This window comes from Camelus dromedarius, chromosome 2 (genome assembly GCF_036321535.1).
Source record: "Camelus dromedarius isolate mCamDro1 chromosome 2, mCamDro1.pat, whole genome shotgun sequence".
Classification (NCBI taxonomy): Eukaryota; Metazoa; Chordata; class Mammalia; order Artiodactyla; family Camelidae; genus Camelus; species Camelus dromedarius.
Window position 1 is genome coordinate 3,074,230 of NC_087437.1, and position 17,534 is coordinate 3,091,763.

At 44.4% G+C, this 17,534-nt stretch overlaps 1 protein-coding gene across 2 annotated transcripts in view; it reads left to right on the plus strand.

Annotated features, from left to right (window-relative positions):
* Positions 1-17,534, plus strand: part of CPNE4 (copine 4) — a 382,521-nt gene that overhangs the window by 94,999 nt on the left and 269,988 nt on the right. For both annotated transcript variants that reach the window (XM_010979687.3, XM_031464304.2), the window contains exon 2: positions 12,330-12,510. In XM_010979687.3, coding sequence (XP_010977989.2) covers positions 12,330-12,510 — 181 coding nt within the window. The remainder of the gene's footprint in view (positions 1-12,329; positions 12,511-17,534) is intronic.

The window sequence follows — 17,534 nt, forward strand, 5'->3', positions numbered from 1 at the left end:
TCATTCTTTTTTATGCCTGAGTAGTATTCCATTATGTGTGTGTGTGTATGTATGTATTATATATATATATAAAATATATGTATACACACATATATATAAAAAATACACACACCCACACCCACACACACACACACCCCACAGCTTCTTTAACCGGTTGTCTGTTAATGGACTCTTGGGTTGTTTCCATGTCTTGGCTATTGTAAATAGTCCTGCTGTGAACATTGGGGTGTGTGTATCTTTTCGAAGTAGAGTTTTCATCTTTTCTGGATGTGTGCCCAGGAGTGAGATGGCTGGATCATAGGGTGAGTCTATTTTCAGTATTTTTAAGGAACCTCCATACTGTTTTCCCAAGGTGGCTGTACCAACATACAGATGGCCAGTAGGCATGTGATAAGATGCTCAGCATTGCTAATTATCAGAGAAATGCAAATCAAACCCACAGTGAGGTATCACCTCACACCAGTCAGAATGGTCATCATGAAAAAGTCCACACTGGATAAATGCTAGAGAGGGTGCGGAGACAAGGGAACCCTCCTACACTGTTGGCAGGGATGCAAGTTGGTGCAGCCATGCAAATTTTCTGTGACTAAATAAGTTTAGAAAAACATTGTATACCATACCTCCTTTTTGGTTTGCAGAGCATGTTCACAGACAGCAGAAACCTTCTACTGTAAAGGGACCTGCTTTATGTTATAAAATCTACCATTTTCTGCTTTGAGAGTGTCTATTAGTAGCTCTCACAATGAAATTGTGGTTCCATGACACACTGCTGTGTAGAGAAGAGCCATAGGACATTCTGCTGGGACTTTTTTTCCTTTTAGTGTCATGGCTAGTTTCTGAAGTTCTCCATGGCTATTTTAATGGAAATGTGGCTGAAGGCATAACAGGCTGAATTAATGTACTGTAAATATTTACTTATGTATTTATTTGTCTGTGAGCTCCTTGTAGGTAGTGGGCCTGCCTTTTCATCTTTGTACTTCCCAGTACCCAGCATGGTTCCCAGCACATACTTGAAGTGTTCGATTAATATTTTATGAATAAATGAATGAGATATAATAAACACTCTTGAGCTATTGGCATGAAGGGACACAAATAGAACTAGAAACTTAACCAGATCTTAACGTATTCAAGAGGAGGCAGGGTATCATTATGGACCATATCCTGAACTCTAGAGTTAAAAAAAAATCTGATTGAAACCTGGCCCCTTCATTTTTTTGGTTATGTGATCTAGCAATGCACATAGCTTTTCTGAACCTCAGTTTTCTCCTCTGTGAAACTGAAACAGCATTGAGTTACCTTTCGTAGCCATTGAAAGGAGAATATGTGATAGTGTAACGGGCAGTGGGGACCATGGTGCTAGTCACTTGAGTATCCAGAACACTTGCTGTCGCCGGCATCCTCGTTGCTTTATGGTTCTACACTGGGCATTTGTTTCTCTGGGCTGTGTCTACCCATACCGGAGCCTGCGGATTTTCCTGTGCTCAGATTCCCCTCATGCTCGGTGAGGACTGGATACCCAGAGAACTCCCAGTGGTATGTGTCAGAGCGCCTCCTCATCTAATAATGTCTCATAAACGCCCTGCCCAGGTGCCCAGACCTGATCAGTCCAACCAGTATCTCCTCCTGCTGCCCAGGGACTCCTGAAGTTTCTCTGTGCTTGTGGGAGACTTTCTATCCTTGTCAGACTCCTCCAGAAAACATCCATTTCTGACGTCGTTACACAAAAGCTATCCCACCTTGCACTCTGGTCCCCTAGAGATCTCAGAGAGAGAGAGAGAGAGAATGAGTGTGTGTGTGTCCAAGTGAGAACACTGACAAGTGGGTACACCTCCTTCCACACCTGCTGTGGCTTTGCTCTTCCTCTAAGCATTTCTGCATGTCTCCGTGGGCTTGCCATATGACCTATCTCTGAGACAGATAGATGTTATCCTCCAGGATATCCTCTTTTCCAAGCAGTCCTCTTTCCATTCCCCCAGTCACGCCCAATTTGCATAATACTTCTACCTCAATTCTTATCTCCCATTTGTTTCCATCCACAGCTGCCCTCCAAGACCATTTGCCCCAATGCTATGCGATGGTCCACCACTCTGAAAGTTTTTGTAGAAACATTATTACATGTCAGATGGTAAGGTAATGCCACATCAGAAGTTCTAAGGAGAGCCTCCTTCCAGTATTTTCCTTAAATTGCCACTTCCCTCTGGAGCATTTGGACAGTAGCGCCGTTAATTAATCACTCTTTCTAGTGCTGTCTGTCCCTGTGCAGTGCCATGACAGTCACCACCCATCTGCGGGCCCTGGCAAACGAAGAAATGCCTGTGGGCCAAACTTGGACCTGTTCCTTCCTTTCAGCACTTCTGCCTCCAGTGGGAAGTAGGTTTCTCTTACGAGAGTCCTGTTTGCATGAATTGCTTTGGGGTGAGGTCCTAGACATTGCATGCTATGTTGGAAAGCACTTTTGAGCAACACCATTCAGCTTTAGTCTTTAGGAGAAACAAAGGAAGAAGAAAGCTGGGAACAGTAGTTTAATGCAATATGTCCTGTACGTGATTGGTAGCCACCAATCACAGGTCGCTGTTTAAATTCAAGTTAGTGATGAGGGCTTACTTTCCAGAATACATAAATAGCTCATACAACCTAATAACAAAAAAACGAACAGCCCAATCCAAAAAATGGGCAAAGTCTAAACAAGAAATTCTCCAGTGGAGAAATACAAATGGCCAGTAGGCACATGAAAAAATGCTCAGTATCACAAACTATCAGAGAAATCCAAATGAAAACTGCAGTGAGGTATCACCTCATACCAGTCAGAATGGCCATCATTAAAAAGTCCACAAATGATAAATGTTGGAGAGGATGTGGAGAAAAGGGAACCCTCCTACATTGTTGGTGGGAGTCTGGTTTGGTGTAGCCATTATGAAAAACAGTATGGAGATTCCTTAAAAAACTGAAAATAGAGTTGCCATATGATTCAGCAATCCCACTTCTGAGCATATATCTAGAGAAAAGCCTAATTCGGAAAGATACATACACTCCAATATTCACAGCAGCACTATTTACAATAGCCAATACATCGAAGCAAGCTAAATGTCCATTGACAGATGAGTGGTTAAAGAAGTGTGGTATATATATACATATATATATATATATATATACAATGGGATACTACTCAGCCACAAAAAAGAATAAAATAATGCCATTTGCAGCAACATGGATAGACCTGGAGATCATCATTCTAAGTGAAGTAAGCCAGAAGGAAAAATACTGTATGATCACTCATATGTAGAATTTTAAAAAAAGACACAAATGAACTTACTTACAAAACAGAAGTAGACTCACAGACATAGAAAACAAACTATAGTTACTAGGAAGGGAAGGGGGTGGGAAGGGATAAATAGGGAGTTCAAGATTTGCAGATACTTACTACTATGTATATAATAGATAAACAACAAGTTTCTTCTGTATAGCATGGGGAACTATATTCAATATCTTGTAGTAACCTATAATAGAAAAGAATATGAAAAGGAATATCTTTTTTTAACATTTTTTATTGATTTATAATCATTTTACAATGTTGTGTCAAATTCCAGTGTTCAGCACAATTTTTCAGTCATATATGGATGTATACACACTCATTGTCACATTTTTTTCTCTGTGAGCTACCATAACGTTTTGTGTATATTTCCCTGTGCTATGCAGTATAATCTTGTTTATCTATTCTACAATTTTGAAATCCCAGTCTATCCCTTCCCACCCTCCGCCCCCCTGGCAACCACAAGTCTGTATTCTCTGTCTATGAGTCTATTTCTGTCCTGTATTTACGCTTTGTTTTTTGTTTGTTTGTTTGTTTGTTTTTTAGATTCCACATATAAGCGATCTCATATAGTATTTTTCTTTCTCTTTCTGGCTTACTTCACTTACAATGACATTCTCCAGGAGCATCCATGTTGCTGCAAATGGCATTATGTTGTCGGTTTTTATGGCTGAGTAGTATTCCATTGTATAAATATACCACATCTTCTTTATCCAGTCACCTGTTGATGGACATTTAGGCTGTTTCCATGTTTTGGCTATTGTAAATAGTGCTGCGATGAAAAGGAACATCTGTATGTACATGTATGACTGAAACATGATGCTGTACACCAGAAATTGACACAGCATTGTAAGCTGACTATACTTCAATTAAAAAAAAATATAAATTCAAGTTAAAGTGTAATAAAATTAAACATTCATTTCCTCAGTTGCACTGGCCCCAGTTCAAGTGCTCAGTAGCCACCTGTGCTACTGGTGGCCACTGTATTGAACCTTGTCGAAAAAGAACATTTCCATCATCACATGCTCTGCTGGGCAGCACTGCCTAGAGGCTGTATTCTGTTATCATGAGAGGCATTTCTTCTTATACTTGGTCATCCACTCAACCCCGTTTTCTTTCCCAAGGCACCCCGTACATGGTATGTCCTCTGCTAACTAAGCAGAAGCCTGTTAATGCTCGCATGTCATTCACAGCAGAAGTGAGTCTTAGGTGAGGGGTTGGAGCAGAACAGGACCCATACACAGACCCATTACCCTGCTTTTCCAAGGAAATTGGTTTGTCCTTTGTATGCTGTCTGTACTTTCTCCTGTTGAACATAAAAGTAACCGTGCTCCTTTTTGCTTTTAAATTTAGCTACATGTATGAGACCAGAAGCACAAAATCTACTTTGTGAGCCCCTAGCTTCCTGGTAACATGACATTAGTGGAGGAATCCAATCTGTGATTATATTAAAAAGGGAAAATGACTGAACAAAAGAAGACTGGGATTCGCTCTTTCTACTGGGTAAATTTAGTTGCCTGAGGAACAGGAGGAAATTATTTCAGTGCCAAAATAATAAAGCATCATCTGAATTTGCTTTTTCTCTCTCATTCAGGAGCTGTAGTTGCCTGGGGTATGGTAGGAAAATGGGGGCTGTGATGGGGCACCAGGACAGTCACTCATACAATTTCCTTTGATATTTTGTTCAAGTTTCACTTTTAAAAGTTTCGGTCAGCCTTTATAATTGCCCAGTTAAATTTATATATCCAGTTCTTCTCCTAAAAGTGGGTAACATTTGAGTGCTATAAAATTAATATGAATGTGATGCAATGGATATAATTGCTTTCTAGGAAAAAAATCTCATCTTCATGACTCATTATTAGAGACACAGATGTGAGCCCGGAAGTTCCTAGAACATCAATTTATTTATCTGATTGCTTGTGTACATTTTCCCAAGAAAGCTGTTTTCAGGAAATGGGATCTCTGCTGGATTATTTTCTTTTGGTCTCACCGTTGTCTCAAATTAGCTCCAGAAATGACTGAAATAATAATTTACTGCACTTGAGTAGTTTGGCATAGTATATTTCAGAAAAACGTTCAAGTCAGCATATTGTCAATTTTGAGTCTCACTCATTAGAACCGTGGCCTTTTGTGGTTCACGGGTTTTATCACCGGGTTTACCAGGTGTTGTAGCTTGGCTGTCTGGAACTCATCAGTGCTTGGTGATCAAAATCATCCAAGTGGGTGCACTGAGTTCCCAGACCCCTCGATGTGTTTGTGAGGCTCCCGGTACAAATAGAGTTCCAGGAGTGACATGGGCTGCCTGGAAGTAAGGGCGGAAAGGAAGTGAATTTTTACACTGCTAGACACAGCCTCACTAATGCACACACTACGCCTTGGAGATTTCTGAAGATTGGAACAGGGCTGAAGTTTATCTTTGCATGATCTAGAAGGAAAGTGACTGTTAAGCTAATTAAGAGTGTAAATCATTTGAGAAGAAATTGCCAAAAACAGATTTTGGAACCCACCAAACCCAGGCTTTATTCCTGGCTGTCGCTTAGCTGCTGTGACCAAACCACCATGAATCTCGCTTTTTATGTCTGTGAAATGGGGCTGCCAAGAACTTGTCTCAAGAATTCAGTGAAACACCATCTATGTACTCTGGTGTTAGTGTAGTTAGTGGCTGGGAAAACAAGCTGTTTTTAAAGATTTATAGAGCATTGTATGCTGGATGAAACTAAAAGTTTAAATATTCACAGCTTTTCTCCCTTTCCTGCTGTCTTGTGGAGACTCAGTGTCTGTCCGGCCAAAGCGGGAGCACAGGGGGCCTGAGCAGGGTTAGTAATGATTACAGTTGTGAAGGGAAAGAAACCCAGAGGGCAGATTAATTTTACACAATACAGGACTCTCTCCCGAGGAAGAGGAAAACATAATAAGTAATCTACAAGTTTAGAGGACAGAGAGAGAAGGGTGCTGGCGGTTTCGGGGACAAACTGGAAGAGGGAGGGAGGGGTGGGGCAGTGTGACTTTCTAGGGAACCAGGTGGGTCCAGAAAATGTGGGGAAGCGTAATGTGAGGTGAGCCCCAGTTGCCACTTTTATTGACAGTCTTCTTGAGTGGCTATCCCCTGGGGAGGCAGGTGGAGCAGAGGGATCAGGGCCTAAATTCTGGACCTGGAGTTCCAGGCTTGAACCCTCGTTCTGTCGCACTTGACTGATAGCGGTTTGAGTTCTCTAAGCTGCATCCGTCCTACGAAGGAGCATCCTGCCGGGACCTACCATAGGATTATCCTCACGGTCAGGGGAAAGGTTCTCCTGGGGTCTCGTGACTTACTGTAGTGTGCTTGGAGGACACTCCAAGCCTGGTAAACGTTACATGAACTCAGAGGTGTAATTTTTAAGAAGGACAGTAATAGTTTTCATTATTCTTCTGAGGACTAATTCATTTAATTCTCAAGACAGCTTCACAAGGTAGGAGCTTTCACGTGTGGTAAACTGAGGCTCAGAGGGTTCACGTACATCACCCAGAGTCTTAGGGAAGGAGCAGTAGAGCCTGGGTCAGCCTCAGATGCTCTGATTTAGACCCATACTCTTGTCCTCTGTACCATCGGCATCTCGTGTGAGTGTCTGATCTTAAGATGAACCACTCTGGGGCAGTTATGCTTGGTTTGTACCCAGCAACTTTGCTGCTCAAAATGTGGTCCACAGGCCAGCAGGACCAGTGACCCCAGGGAGCAGAGTCTTAGCCACCCCCCGACCCCAGGCTCCTGAGACAGGAGCTCCATCCCCACGGGCTCCCCGCATAACCCGTGGTCGGGTCCCAGTCTGAGAAGCACTGCTTCGGGATGTGCACCTCTGGGCAGTGGACTGTCTTATGACAGCACCCAGCATAGCACCTGTCATGGGAGAGGAGATTTACTCTTGGTCTAAAAGTTGATCAAGGAGCGTCGAATGGGAAGAAAGTCCCGAGGGAATAACACCCAGTTCTTGGCTGAGTGAATGGACCAAGGAAGCAAGCACAGAACAAGGCACATTGCAGACGCCCCGTCATGCTTCCTGAGTTGGGATGGGAATGTTGTGTGATGGAGATGTCGCACACCAGCCTTCTCTGAATGTGCTGCGACATTGGAAAAGGCCGGACGATGACAAAGCAGGCAGAACAGTGACGGTGTACTCTTAAACAGAGTTGTGAGATGCACTCCGCTCAGTTGGTTCCCCTGTGACCGCGAGCTCATTCTCTTCCCTCTTGAGCTCGATTGTCTTGGCTTTGTTTGCAACTCATTCAGAAACTAATTAAGTTTCTGAATCAGTTTGTCCTGTTGGAGAGTCTGGATATGCTGAAGTGGTGGTTTTGCTTTTTTTTTTTTTTTATAATAAATTATCTGAGTGTAAGGACAATGATAATTTGCTTCTAAAATTGGCCAAAAGTCAGCTTTCATTGAAATAATTCTCTACAGACATTAGTCTCTGTAAAACCAGGGGATTGTAATGGAAGTCAACAAAGAGGAATTCAATAGGCCATGGAAAACCTATTGATAATCTGGCCATATTAATCCTGTCCTCCTGCAGACTGTGAAATTACTTGTTTACTCCGCTTATCTGGGGCCGGAGGTAGCAGATCCCTCGCTGACAGAGCCGTGTTTTGTGATCACCTTGCAGCAGTGAGCTTCAGCTGGGCTGAGGCCAAACAATTCGTCTTCACTGGCCTGTGTACCACCTCCAAAGTCAAGGTCAGGACCGCTGCCACTTCTGGCAGCCAGAGGAACTCAGGATCTCCAATGTGTCCCCCTGATTAGGGTTTTCATTTGTGCAGGGACATGTACTGTACCCGTCCTCCCATGGGTGAGGGTCTGTGCTGGTTTCCTCACCTGTCTACAGATGTGATCAAGGTGAAGACTGTCGGGCATGCAGCGAAGTGTAAGCAGTAGTCCCTGACCTGAAGGAGACAACCGTTGGGTGGGACAGACCCTGGGGATACCCTGCCCAGATCCCGTTAATCAGGTTAGTGCGCTCTTCCCCTAGTGCCCAGGGGTATGAGTGTTGGCTACGCGTGGTTCACGACTGCCCTTTAATGCTGTCAGCCAGCACAGGGAGGGACAAAACCTAAGTGGCTGTGTCTCCCCAACCCTCGCACAACTAACATGGGGTGGTAGGAGACTGGACCCCTTTCCACAAAGTGGGGTCAACCCAGAGTGCAGCTCATGTTCCTGGAACCGCAAGGGAGCTGGCCTCCTGCTGGGACCACCGCCCTGCCCCCTTCACTTCCTTTCTGTCCCCGCTCCATCTGTCAGGTGCATCTGAACCCTCGTTTCAGCCTTTGCTTCTAGGATGGCCAACTTAAGACTTGACATGTAAGCCTGAAGGAGCTGAACGAGGAAACAGTATCCCAGAGCCCATGCTGGCTGGAGCCTTGGCGATGGAGCTGCCTGACAGGACCCAGGTCGTGTGGGGACATGGCCTCTGCTGAGTAGGCCCAGAGGAGGAGCTGGGGAGGAACACACTAGTCTTTCTCTTTCCCTGGGTCTGCAGCACCAGCTGACTCAGTCCATCCGGGTTGGGGGGCTTACGGACAACAGAAATTCCCTGCTCACAGTTTGGATGATGGGAGTTGGAGACCAGAGTGCCAGCGTGGTGGGATGGGGGCCCTCTTCCCACTGTACCCGCGCGTGGCAGAAGGGCGTGGTGGGCTCTTTGGGGCCTCTATAATGAGAGCATTCATGGGAGCCCCCTCCTGACCTCATCACCTCCCAAAGGTTCCTCCTCCAGTATCACCACCTTCAGGGGTTCGGATTTCAACATACAGACACAAATATTCAGATCATAGCAACAGGACTCCAGCCAGCACTGAGCTGTCAGAGTGGAGGTCAGCCTCTTTGGTCCCTAAGCAGGACAGGAAGGAAGGAAAATGGGTGGTGAAGGGAGGAATAAATAAGGACCAGCATGACAGCCTTGGACAGCTGGTGTTGCAGACCCAGGGGAGGGGGCCTGTATGTACGAGGGTTACTCATGGTGTTGCACTCCACGGGTTTGGACAAAGGTGTACGACCTGTATCCTAGTTTACAGTACCTCACAGAGTAGTTTCCCTGCACTAAAAATCCTCTGGGATCCACCCATTCCTCCCTCCCTGACCCCTGGCACCACTGATCTTGTTACTGGCTCCAGAAATGTGCCTTTTCCAGAGTGTCACAGAGTTGGGGTCCTATTATAGGTAGCCTTTTCAGACTGGCTCCTGCTACCCACCCCTTTCAGACCCCCCGACTCCTTTCTGTAGAACACAAGCTTGGCCTGTAGAGTGGACATCCTCTCTAATGCCTAGTCTTAACTGTGAGGTGGAATGGAAAAAGGACTTTGGGTGATGATATGTCCATGCAGGTTCACCGACTGTAACAAACGTCTACTCTGCAGAGAGATGCTGACAGTGGGGGAGAGTGTGCACGTTCGAGGAAGATGGCATACGGGATATTTGAATTTTCCTCTCAGTTTTCCTGTGAACCTGCAACTGCTCTAAGAAACTAAAGTCTTTAAGAAAAAGAGAGAGAGAGAGAAATGGGATGGACATGGCCAGGAGCCTGTAAGGACAGGGTCAGTTAGAAGAGATAGTGGTGCCTCCAGGGATAGGCGAGGCAGAGAGCGATGTGGATTCCCAGGAGCCAGTTGATGCACCGGGAGACACAGAATTCAGCCAAGACGCTTGAAGAATTGAAGAATAAGCTGCTCTTATCAAAAATCTGATAGAGAGTTGATAGCATTATTTCCAACTCTCTCTGACCCACAGCCATCCTCCTTCTAGTTCATTCCTTCTCTCTGTGCACCTTTCTATTAATTGCATTTCATGTATACTGTGTTCTTTGTTGCTGTAAGAATTGGTCTGCTCACAATCAGTAAAAAAACAGGAAGAGTAATTTATTAAGCTTTGTATTTATGATTTGTGCATTTTCTATTTATGAATACAGTTTATTTAAAAGTGAAAAGAATGATTCTGGATGGAGGTTGAAATAAATCAAGGATATTATCACATCCATTCACGGTTCCTTGGTAGATTCGAACAGTTCACAGATAAAGGTTTTGCATATGGTAGAAATTAGCATAGGATGAAAGAAAACTGGCATTCCAGGCTGAGCTCTGCTGCTAGAATAATTGTGTGACATGGGCAAGGCGTCAGTCCTCTCTGAGCTCAGATTTTTCTCGTATGTAAAGGAACAAATGTCCCAAAGTCCCTATTAATATTCAGTATGATAGAGGATACAACAGCTCTCACCCTCCACTAATCCCACGACGCTTACTGAAACGGAATCCCAACTCCTCCCCAACTGCTGATTCCCTTTCCCTGATATTTTAGAACAGAGGTTGGGAAACATTCCCTGAAGAGGCCAGGGATTAAACATTTCAGGCTTTGCCAACCCCTGGGTCTCTGCTGCAAGTACCCAGCACTACAGGTGTATTAAAGCAACCACACGAATTACGTAAAGGGATGGGCAGGCCTGTGTGCTGGTAAACCTTGTGTACCAAAGCTGGTGGGCTGGACTTTGCGTGCAGGCCCAGGTCTGTCCCCTTCTGTTCTAGGGAATAACTTTTTTGGCAATCAGAGCAGTTTCCCCTCAGCATTTATAGGGAAAAACGTATGTTCACAGTAATTAGATAAATAGGGCACTAGAGAGTTGGAATGTGGAAGGAAGGAAGGATGGAACCGAAGGAAGGATGAAAGGAAGGAAGGACAGATGGACAGAAGGAGGGAAGAAAGGAAGGATGGAAGTACGGAGGGAAGGAAGGGAGGAAGAAGAAAGATGGATGGAAGGGAGGACAGAAGGATGGACGGGCAGAGAACTTTGTGATGGAGCACTGGGAGAGGACTTCCAGTGACATCTGCCATGAGGCAGGGGACTGTCAGATTGGAAAAGGCTGGCTTTGGCGTGGAGCTAGCTGCTGTGTTTGGAGCGAGCAGCTGGGGGGGTGTGTGTGTTGGGGGTGGGCACAGCTGTCACCCTGTGAAAGAGGTGATCTAGCGCAGTATGATGCCAGGTCCCAAGGGGAAATTTGCGGATTATTTGTGGAGGAGGGGATGGAAGAGGAGGGCTTGTCCTCATTTCATAGATGGAGAAACTCCACCATGCGGCTCCAGTGCCACTTTCTAGGGAATCTATAAGGGAATCTGAATTTCATGAGAAGGATCTTGAATTTCGCTCCTGAGAGAATTTGTTGATGTCCTTACAAGTCCCGTTCTCCTCAGAGAACGAGTGTTGGTGGGCTCTGGGGGTCCCTGTAGCCCTGCGCCTCCTTGATGCAAAGTGTTATTGAGAGTTGATGACTTGAAGGTGGGAAGGGGGCTCACAGCGCTCACCTGCGCGGGAATTGGAGCCCTGGTGCCCTGCCTCCCACCTGGTCGCGGGCTCTGATGCTCGATGCTCGCTCGCTCCATGCTTGATGTGGCGGCAGAGCCTGGAGGGAAGGTGAGAGTGAACTTACACACGGCAGCAGGAAGTCAGGCTCTGGTCTCTCTCCGAGCCTTGAGGAAGTGGGCCACTGTTTGGGGGAGGGAAGCTTGGACTGTGTCTTCAGGAAGGACAGTGTCCTTCTCTGTGCCACCTTATAGAAGCAGAGCTGGATTTGGGGGGGAATCTTCAACACTTGGAATGTGATTAAATTGATGAACCAACAACTAAAATTTCATGCAAGCCATGCGCTTAATATAGAATGAGATTACAGTTTGCAGTCTCTTGCCCTAGTTCATTAATATTATTTCACAGACTTAAAAAAAAATCTGCTGTGCACATATATGCAAATCATATCAAAATAGTGTTCTTAGCCGAGTGTGCTACACCTGCTGATTAGGTTTTTTGACTGTTGTTGTTGGTTTTGGTTTTTTTGGGGGGGAGGGTTGTTTGTTTCACTGGAATTGTGCCCCTAGGGTGGCAAGTGAGATAATTCAAATAGTGTTTGAAACTGTGGATTAAACCGTTTCCTGAAGGGCCATTGGGAGGCTTTTTCCTTTGATAGATACTGGGCTGATGGGCATGTCTTTTTTCCTGCTGTGTTAAAACAGGATGAAGAAGATGAGCAACATTTACGAGTCGGCGGCCAACACACTGGGAATCTTTAACAGCCCCTGCCTGACCAAAGTTGAGCTGCGTGTGGCCTGTAAAGGCATTTCCGACAGAGACGCTCTTTCCAAACCAGACCCCTGCGTTATCCTCAAGATGCAGTCCCATGGGCAGTGGTTTGAGGTAGGCACGGCCGGTGAAACAGGCAGAAGTGTGGCGGGAGGGTTGACTGGAAAACGTTCTCAAACTTCCTGGCTTCAGATGGTTTATTTTGGTGATGTGAAAAGTTCTGGATATGAATCGTGATCCCATTTCTGCTTGTATTGTGACGTTTTCGTGCTGTGGATATCTGGACATTGACCCTGAATTTGTTTGCTCATTGTAGACACAGTAGCCCCTGGGGCAGGGTGGGGGGCTGACAGGGGCCATCTCATACAGTGTTTATTTTTTGGAGAACTTAGTATTAGCTAAACTTTATCGGGTGCTTATCAAGTCTCAGGCACTGTTCTAAGTGATTTATGTAAAACGACTCATTTCTTCCTCACAGCAGTCTTGTGAGGAAACAGAAAGGTTAAGGATTTGCCCAGGATTGTTCCCTTTGTAGGTGGAAGATCTAATATTTGCACCGTAGCACCCAGGCCCCAGGGCCTGAGCTCTTCATTGCTGTTTTATACTCACGGTGGCCATGACTGTGGTCCTGGTGGTTTGCGTGGCAGTCTTACAGGTGGGATTCTGCAGCTGAGCTTTGTTCGCTTATTTAAAAGTTGAAACATATTGGACGAGGACTGGTTTTAAGTTTTGGGATTGTTGCTGTTGTTGTTCTAGTTTTGATTGCAGGTACCTGGTGTGAGGAAGCGATGTTTTTTAAGGGTCTGGTCTGGGGTGAATGGGGGAATGGGAAAGGGGGAGTGTGCAGCAGAAGAAGCAGGTATTATCATCTCTAAGGGAACTGGACATTCAGGGGCATTTGGCTGAGGGATTTGAAGCCATGCTGAGTAGAACAAGAGTAGACACCTACCTGGTATGGATCCCTGAGGACACTCTTGAGTGCTTCTCCCATCTGTCTGCAAGTAGCTGAAAGGTGCTCCCCTAGGGGCAAAGTCTTCCTCTCCACAGTGGAGAGAAGGCTTAGAAGACTTCACAGCTCGCGTGTTTCCTTACTGGCACACAAGTGATAAGAGCCATTTCTCTGGAAGGGAGGTTGGACAGACGTTGGTGAGCAGATGAAATTCAGGTGAGGCGGCACTGTAACGTGCACGGAGCTGGAGGACAAATGGGCAGCCTGGGCTCTCAGTTTAACTTTGGGCTTATCCAGGACTTGTCCTGGAAATATAGAAGCAGTGACAGCATCTTAATGTATAATTTTTTTTTCTTTTAAATATTCTTTTAAATTTCTTCTAAATATTCTTTTAAATATTTTTTCTTTTAAATATTTTTTTCTTTTAAATATTTGTTGGTGAGCTTTATTGTCTTTTATTTTTTATTTTTAGAAAATCTACATTAGGAAGAAGACACTCTTGGAAAATTAGAGGAAAAGAGTTCCTCCCCTTTACCTAATTCATCTTATATAAATACTCCCTTTGCATAATTTATTTGTTACTTGTATATATTTCTTTTCAGTCTTTTCCTTCTGGCATTCATATTCTTCCATGATACTTATCATACATGTAAATTTTTTTCCTGGTTTTATTACCTAGTAGTATATGTTTTTTTCCATATTGCTGTAATAGTCATAATTATAGTTTTTAAAGCTGCATAATATCCCATCCAGGCAGAGGAGGTGCGGAAAACGTTGCCTGAATGGGTGATGAGGAGGGATGGCATCTCAGGCCCCCATCCAGGCCCATCAGTGAGCAAACCTGGATGGAAGCCAGTTGGCCAGGTTGCAGGGAAGGGTCTGGAACACACTTGAAAGCAAAAAGGCGAGTGACTAGCACACAGACCTCTGACCACTCACAGTGACTGGGAGAATCATGCACTCAATCAGCAGTCGTGCACATTGGTTTATTGCTGACACGAACTTCCTGGTGCAGGTTCAGTGACTGGCCCTCTGCTAGAACTAAGAGGCACCTGACAGTCTGTTTGAACCACATGCCCACGACTGTCTGTGTCCAGTGAAGGCTGGCAGACACGGACGTTGCCTTGGGGCATAACTGATGCGTGTTTTCCTGGATCTGTCCCTTAGAACGTGTCTGAGTTTACAGAGAAATTTCTGGGTACAGAATTACAGAACTGGAGGAGAACCTTGCCGAAGAGGATTCGTGCTGGCCGAATCAGTTCCTGGGTGTCTCTGTTGTGGGGAATCTTGTAATTGAGTAAGTGAAGATGAAAGAAAAACCTGAGAGGATAACCTGATTTGCATCATGAAGAGATTGTTGGTGGTGTCAGGGTAAGCGAGAAATCCAAGGCGAGCTTATCTTTGAGAGAGGGTTTTAGAGTTTGGCAGAAGAGGTGCTGTGGAGGTCAGCTTGGTCCAGCAGACATCCCTGCAGTGATGGGGATGCTCTCCACTTGTGCTGCCCAGGCAGGTGTCACTGGCCACAGGTGACTCCTGAGCTGTGAAAGTGGGCTGCGTAACTGAGACACTGAACTTTTTAATTGTTAAATTTTAATTCATTTAATGGTAAATGTAAATGGCTAGTGTGGTTTCAGAGTATCTTTGGCATGCTAAAGAATTTGACTGGGTTGGGAAGAAGAGGAAGGGGAGTTGGTACAAATGTTACTACCACAGGCTTTTATTTTGACAGCTCAAATTCTTTTGGGGAAGACGTATCTGGAGATTGGACATTTCTTTTTTATTACTTGTGAAGGCTGGCCTGCCCTTTTTTTCCAGCAGGGAGAAGGCCCTGTTGTGCCCTAGTTTACAGCTCAGGTTGCTACTGGAATTGTTACATTGCAACTACCTTCAGATGGCTTCCCAGATGGAGGGGAGCTGCTTGCTCTTTAGTTGGCTATGTAGACTGTTAGCGATGAAACAGAATCTTTGTTCTTCTAAAGTGCATCCTAGAAATGTAAGCCTGATGGTTGGACTCAAAAGAACCTGCAATCTGACCTTCTGTGCTGTTAATGGTATGAAGGATCAATAAGAATACATAGTAGTTTGTGTCTCTTTATCCCTCCCCTACCTTGGCCCCCCCCACCCCCGCCACTGGGGACCACTCGTTTGTTCTATCTGTAAATCTGCTGCTGTTTTGCTATATACATTCTTTTGTTTTTTATTTTTCAGATTCCACATATGAGTTATAGCATACAGTATTTTTCTTTCTCTGACTTCTTCCACTAAGCAAAATACTCTTTAGGTCTGTCCCCATTGTTGTAAATGGCAGAATTTCATTCTTTTTTATGGCTGAGTAATATTTCTTTGTGTATGTGTGTGTATGTGTGTGTATCATATCTTTTTATCTGTTAAGGGTATATTATACAGCACAGGAAAATATAGCCATTATTTTGTAATAATTTTAAACAGTATGATCTATGAAAATGCTGAATCACTACACTGTACACTTGAAACTAATATACTGTAAATCAACTATACTTCAATAAAAAAGAGTCAGTGAGGATAAATCTGTGTCTTGGGAATATTGGAAATCAGTTGTTCTGAGCTGCAGAACAGATTGTTGCTCTTGGAGACCAGCAGGGCTTGAGGGTTGTGTCTGAGGATCGAGGAGATGGAGAGGATGCTTTTTGTTTCCTCTTAGACTATAAAGATGAGATAGTGTTTTCTTGGGTCAAACTTTTGGTAAATCTTTAACGGCCACAGTTGTAATTGTTAGAAAGATGGGAAGGGAAACACATAGCTTGGAAATGCATTTTGCACTCAGAGTTTCAGACCTACCATTTAACTTCCTTCGTTTACTTCATACCCATTTTAAAAACTACCTCCTGTACCCTCCTGGCCATATAATGGTGACAGTAAACGGTGCAGTTGAATGTGAACACACTTCATCCTCCAACGAAGAGTGGAAACAATTTCCCCCTGCCCTGCAGTGAGTACGAGTGTTCACTAACTCCTGGGAACTACACGGGACACCCAAGTGGAATAAATGAACACTTCTCAGGGATCCAAAAGACAAGAGCCCTTGTGAACTGAAGACTCCTGTTCAGTTTCCTGGAGCACATGCTCTGTGCCCTGGGTACGCAGATATTCTTTATGAAGCAGAGTAAGCTCGTCATACAGTGGCTCTTGGCAGAGATCTTATAAATGGTGGAGTTCTTGTCCTCACTGGAAAAAGGCAAGTGATTTCCCCCCACGACTAGAATGTTCCTCAGTCACCTTTAATTCCATTTTTCCATTTAATTTTAATACATAGTTATTGAGTTCCTCCCTAGGAAGTTCTGTGTAATTCTGGGGACAAATTCCCTTGCATCTATTCCATATGAAAACATGATGAATCAGTGCTTTGGTGTATTGTTGGTAATAACAACTGTTAGTAATAATTAGTGTGGCTATGTCTACATGTCAATTATCAGTGGGCATTAATGCGAGGTTATTGTTTATAATAATAATATATCTGTATAACACTTTGCATTCACAAAGCCCATCTACTTACATTATTTCATTTATTTCTCATAGTAGCCCTGTAAAAAGGTGGTGCAGATGTTGCAATTAACCCTAGATGTACTGAGAACTATGAAAAATACATAATTTATGTCCTCAGAGACCTCAGAGTCCAGTAGAACTCACCCCATCTTAGAGACAGAGGCTGAAGCCCCAGACAGTCACGTGAACTGGAGAAACAGGGCTGAAAACCAGGTACTAACTTAATCTTTTACTTCCCTGGCAGGTGTGGTGGGTAGGCTGTAACAGAAAAGAACAAATCTGACTCCGTATCAGATCTGTTTCTTTGGCTCTAACCCTGTGCCCTGTTTTCTAGGGTAGTCTTGCCGGCTCTGCACCTTTTGTAAAACAATGTTGCCTTTGGCCTGAAATGGACAGGAGAGCCTATTCTCTGGGCTCTGGCCTTTAAGGATATGAACACTTTTGCACTTACATAAAGATAACAAGTTGCAGGATAGAAAATAACATTTGTTTTGTTGGAGGTTTTACAGGGGCACCATGACCTGACTCACTGTGGACGGCTGCAAGAACAAAGATTCCTACACCAAGAAGTTTGCAACACCCAACCACACCCCCTCCCCTTTTTAGTATAAAAGGAGCCTGTATGCTGACTTGAATAAGATGGTTCTCTAAGACGTTAGTCTGCTAT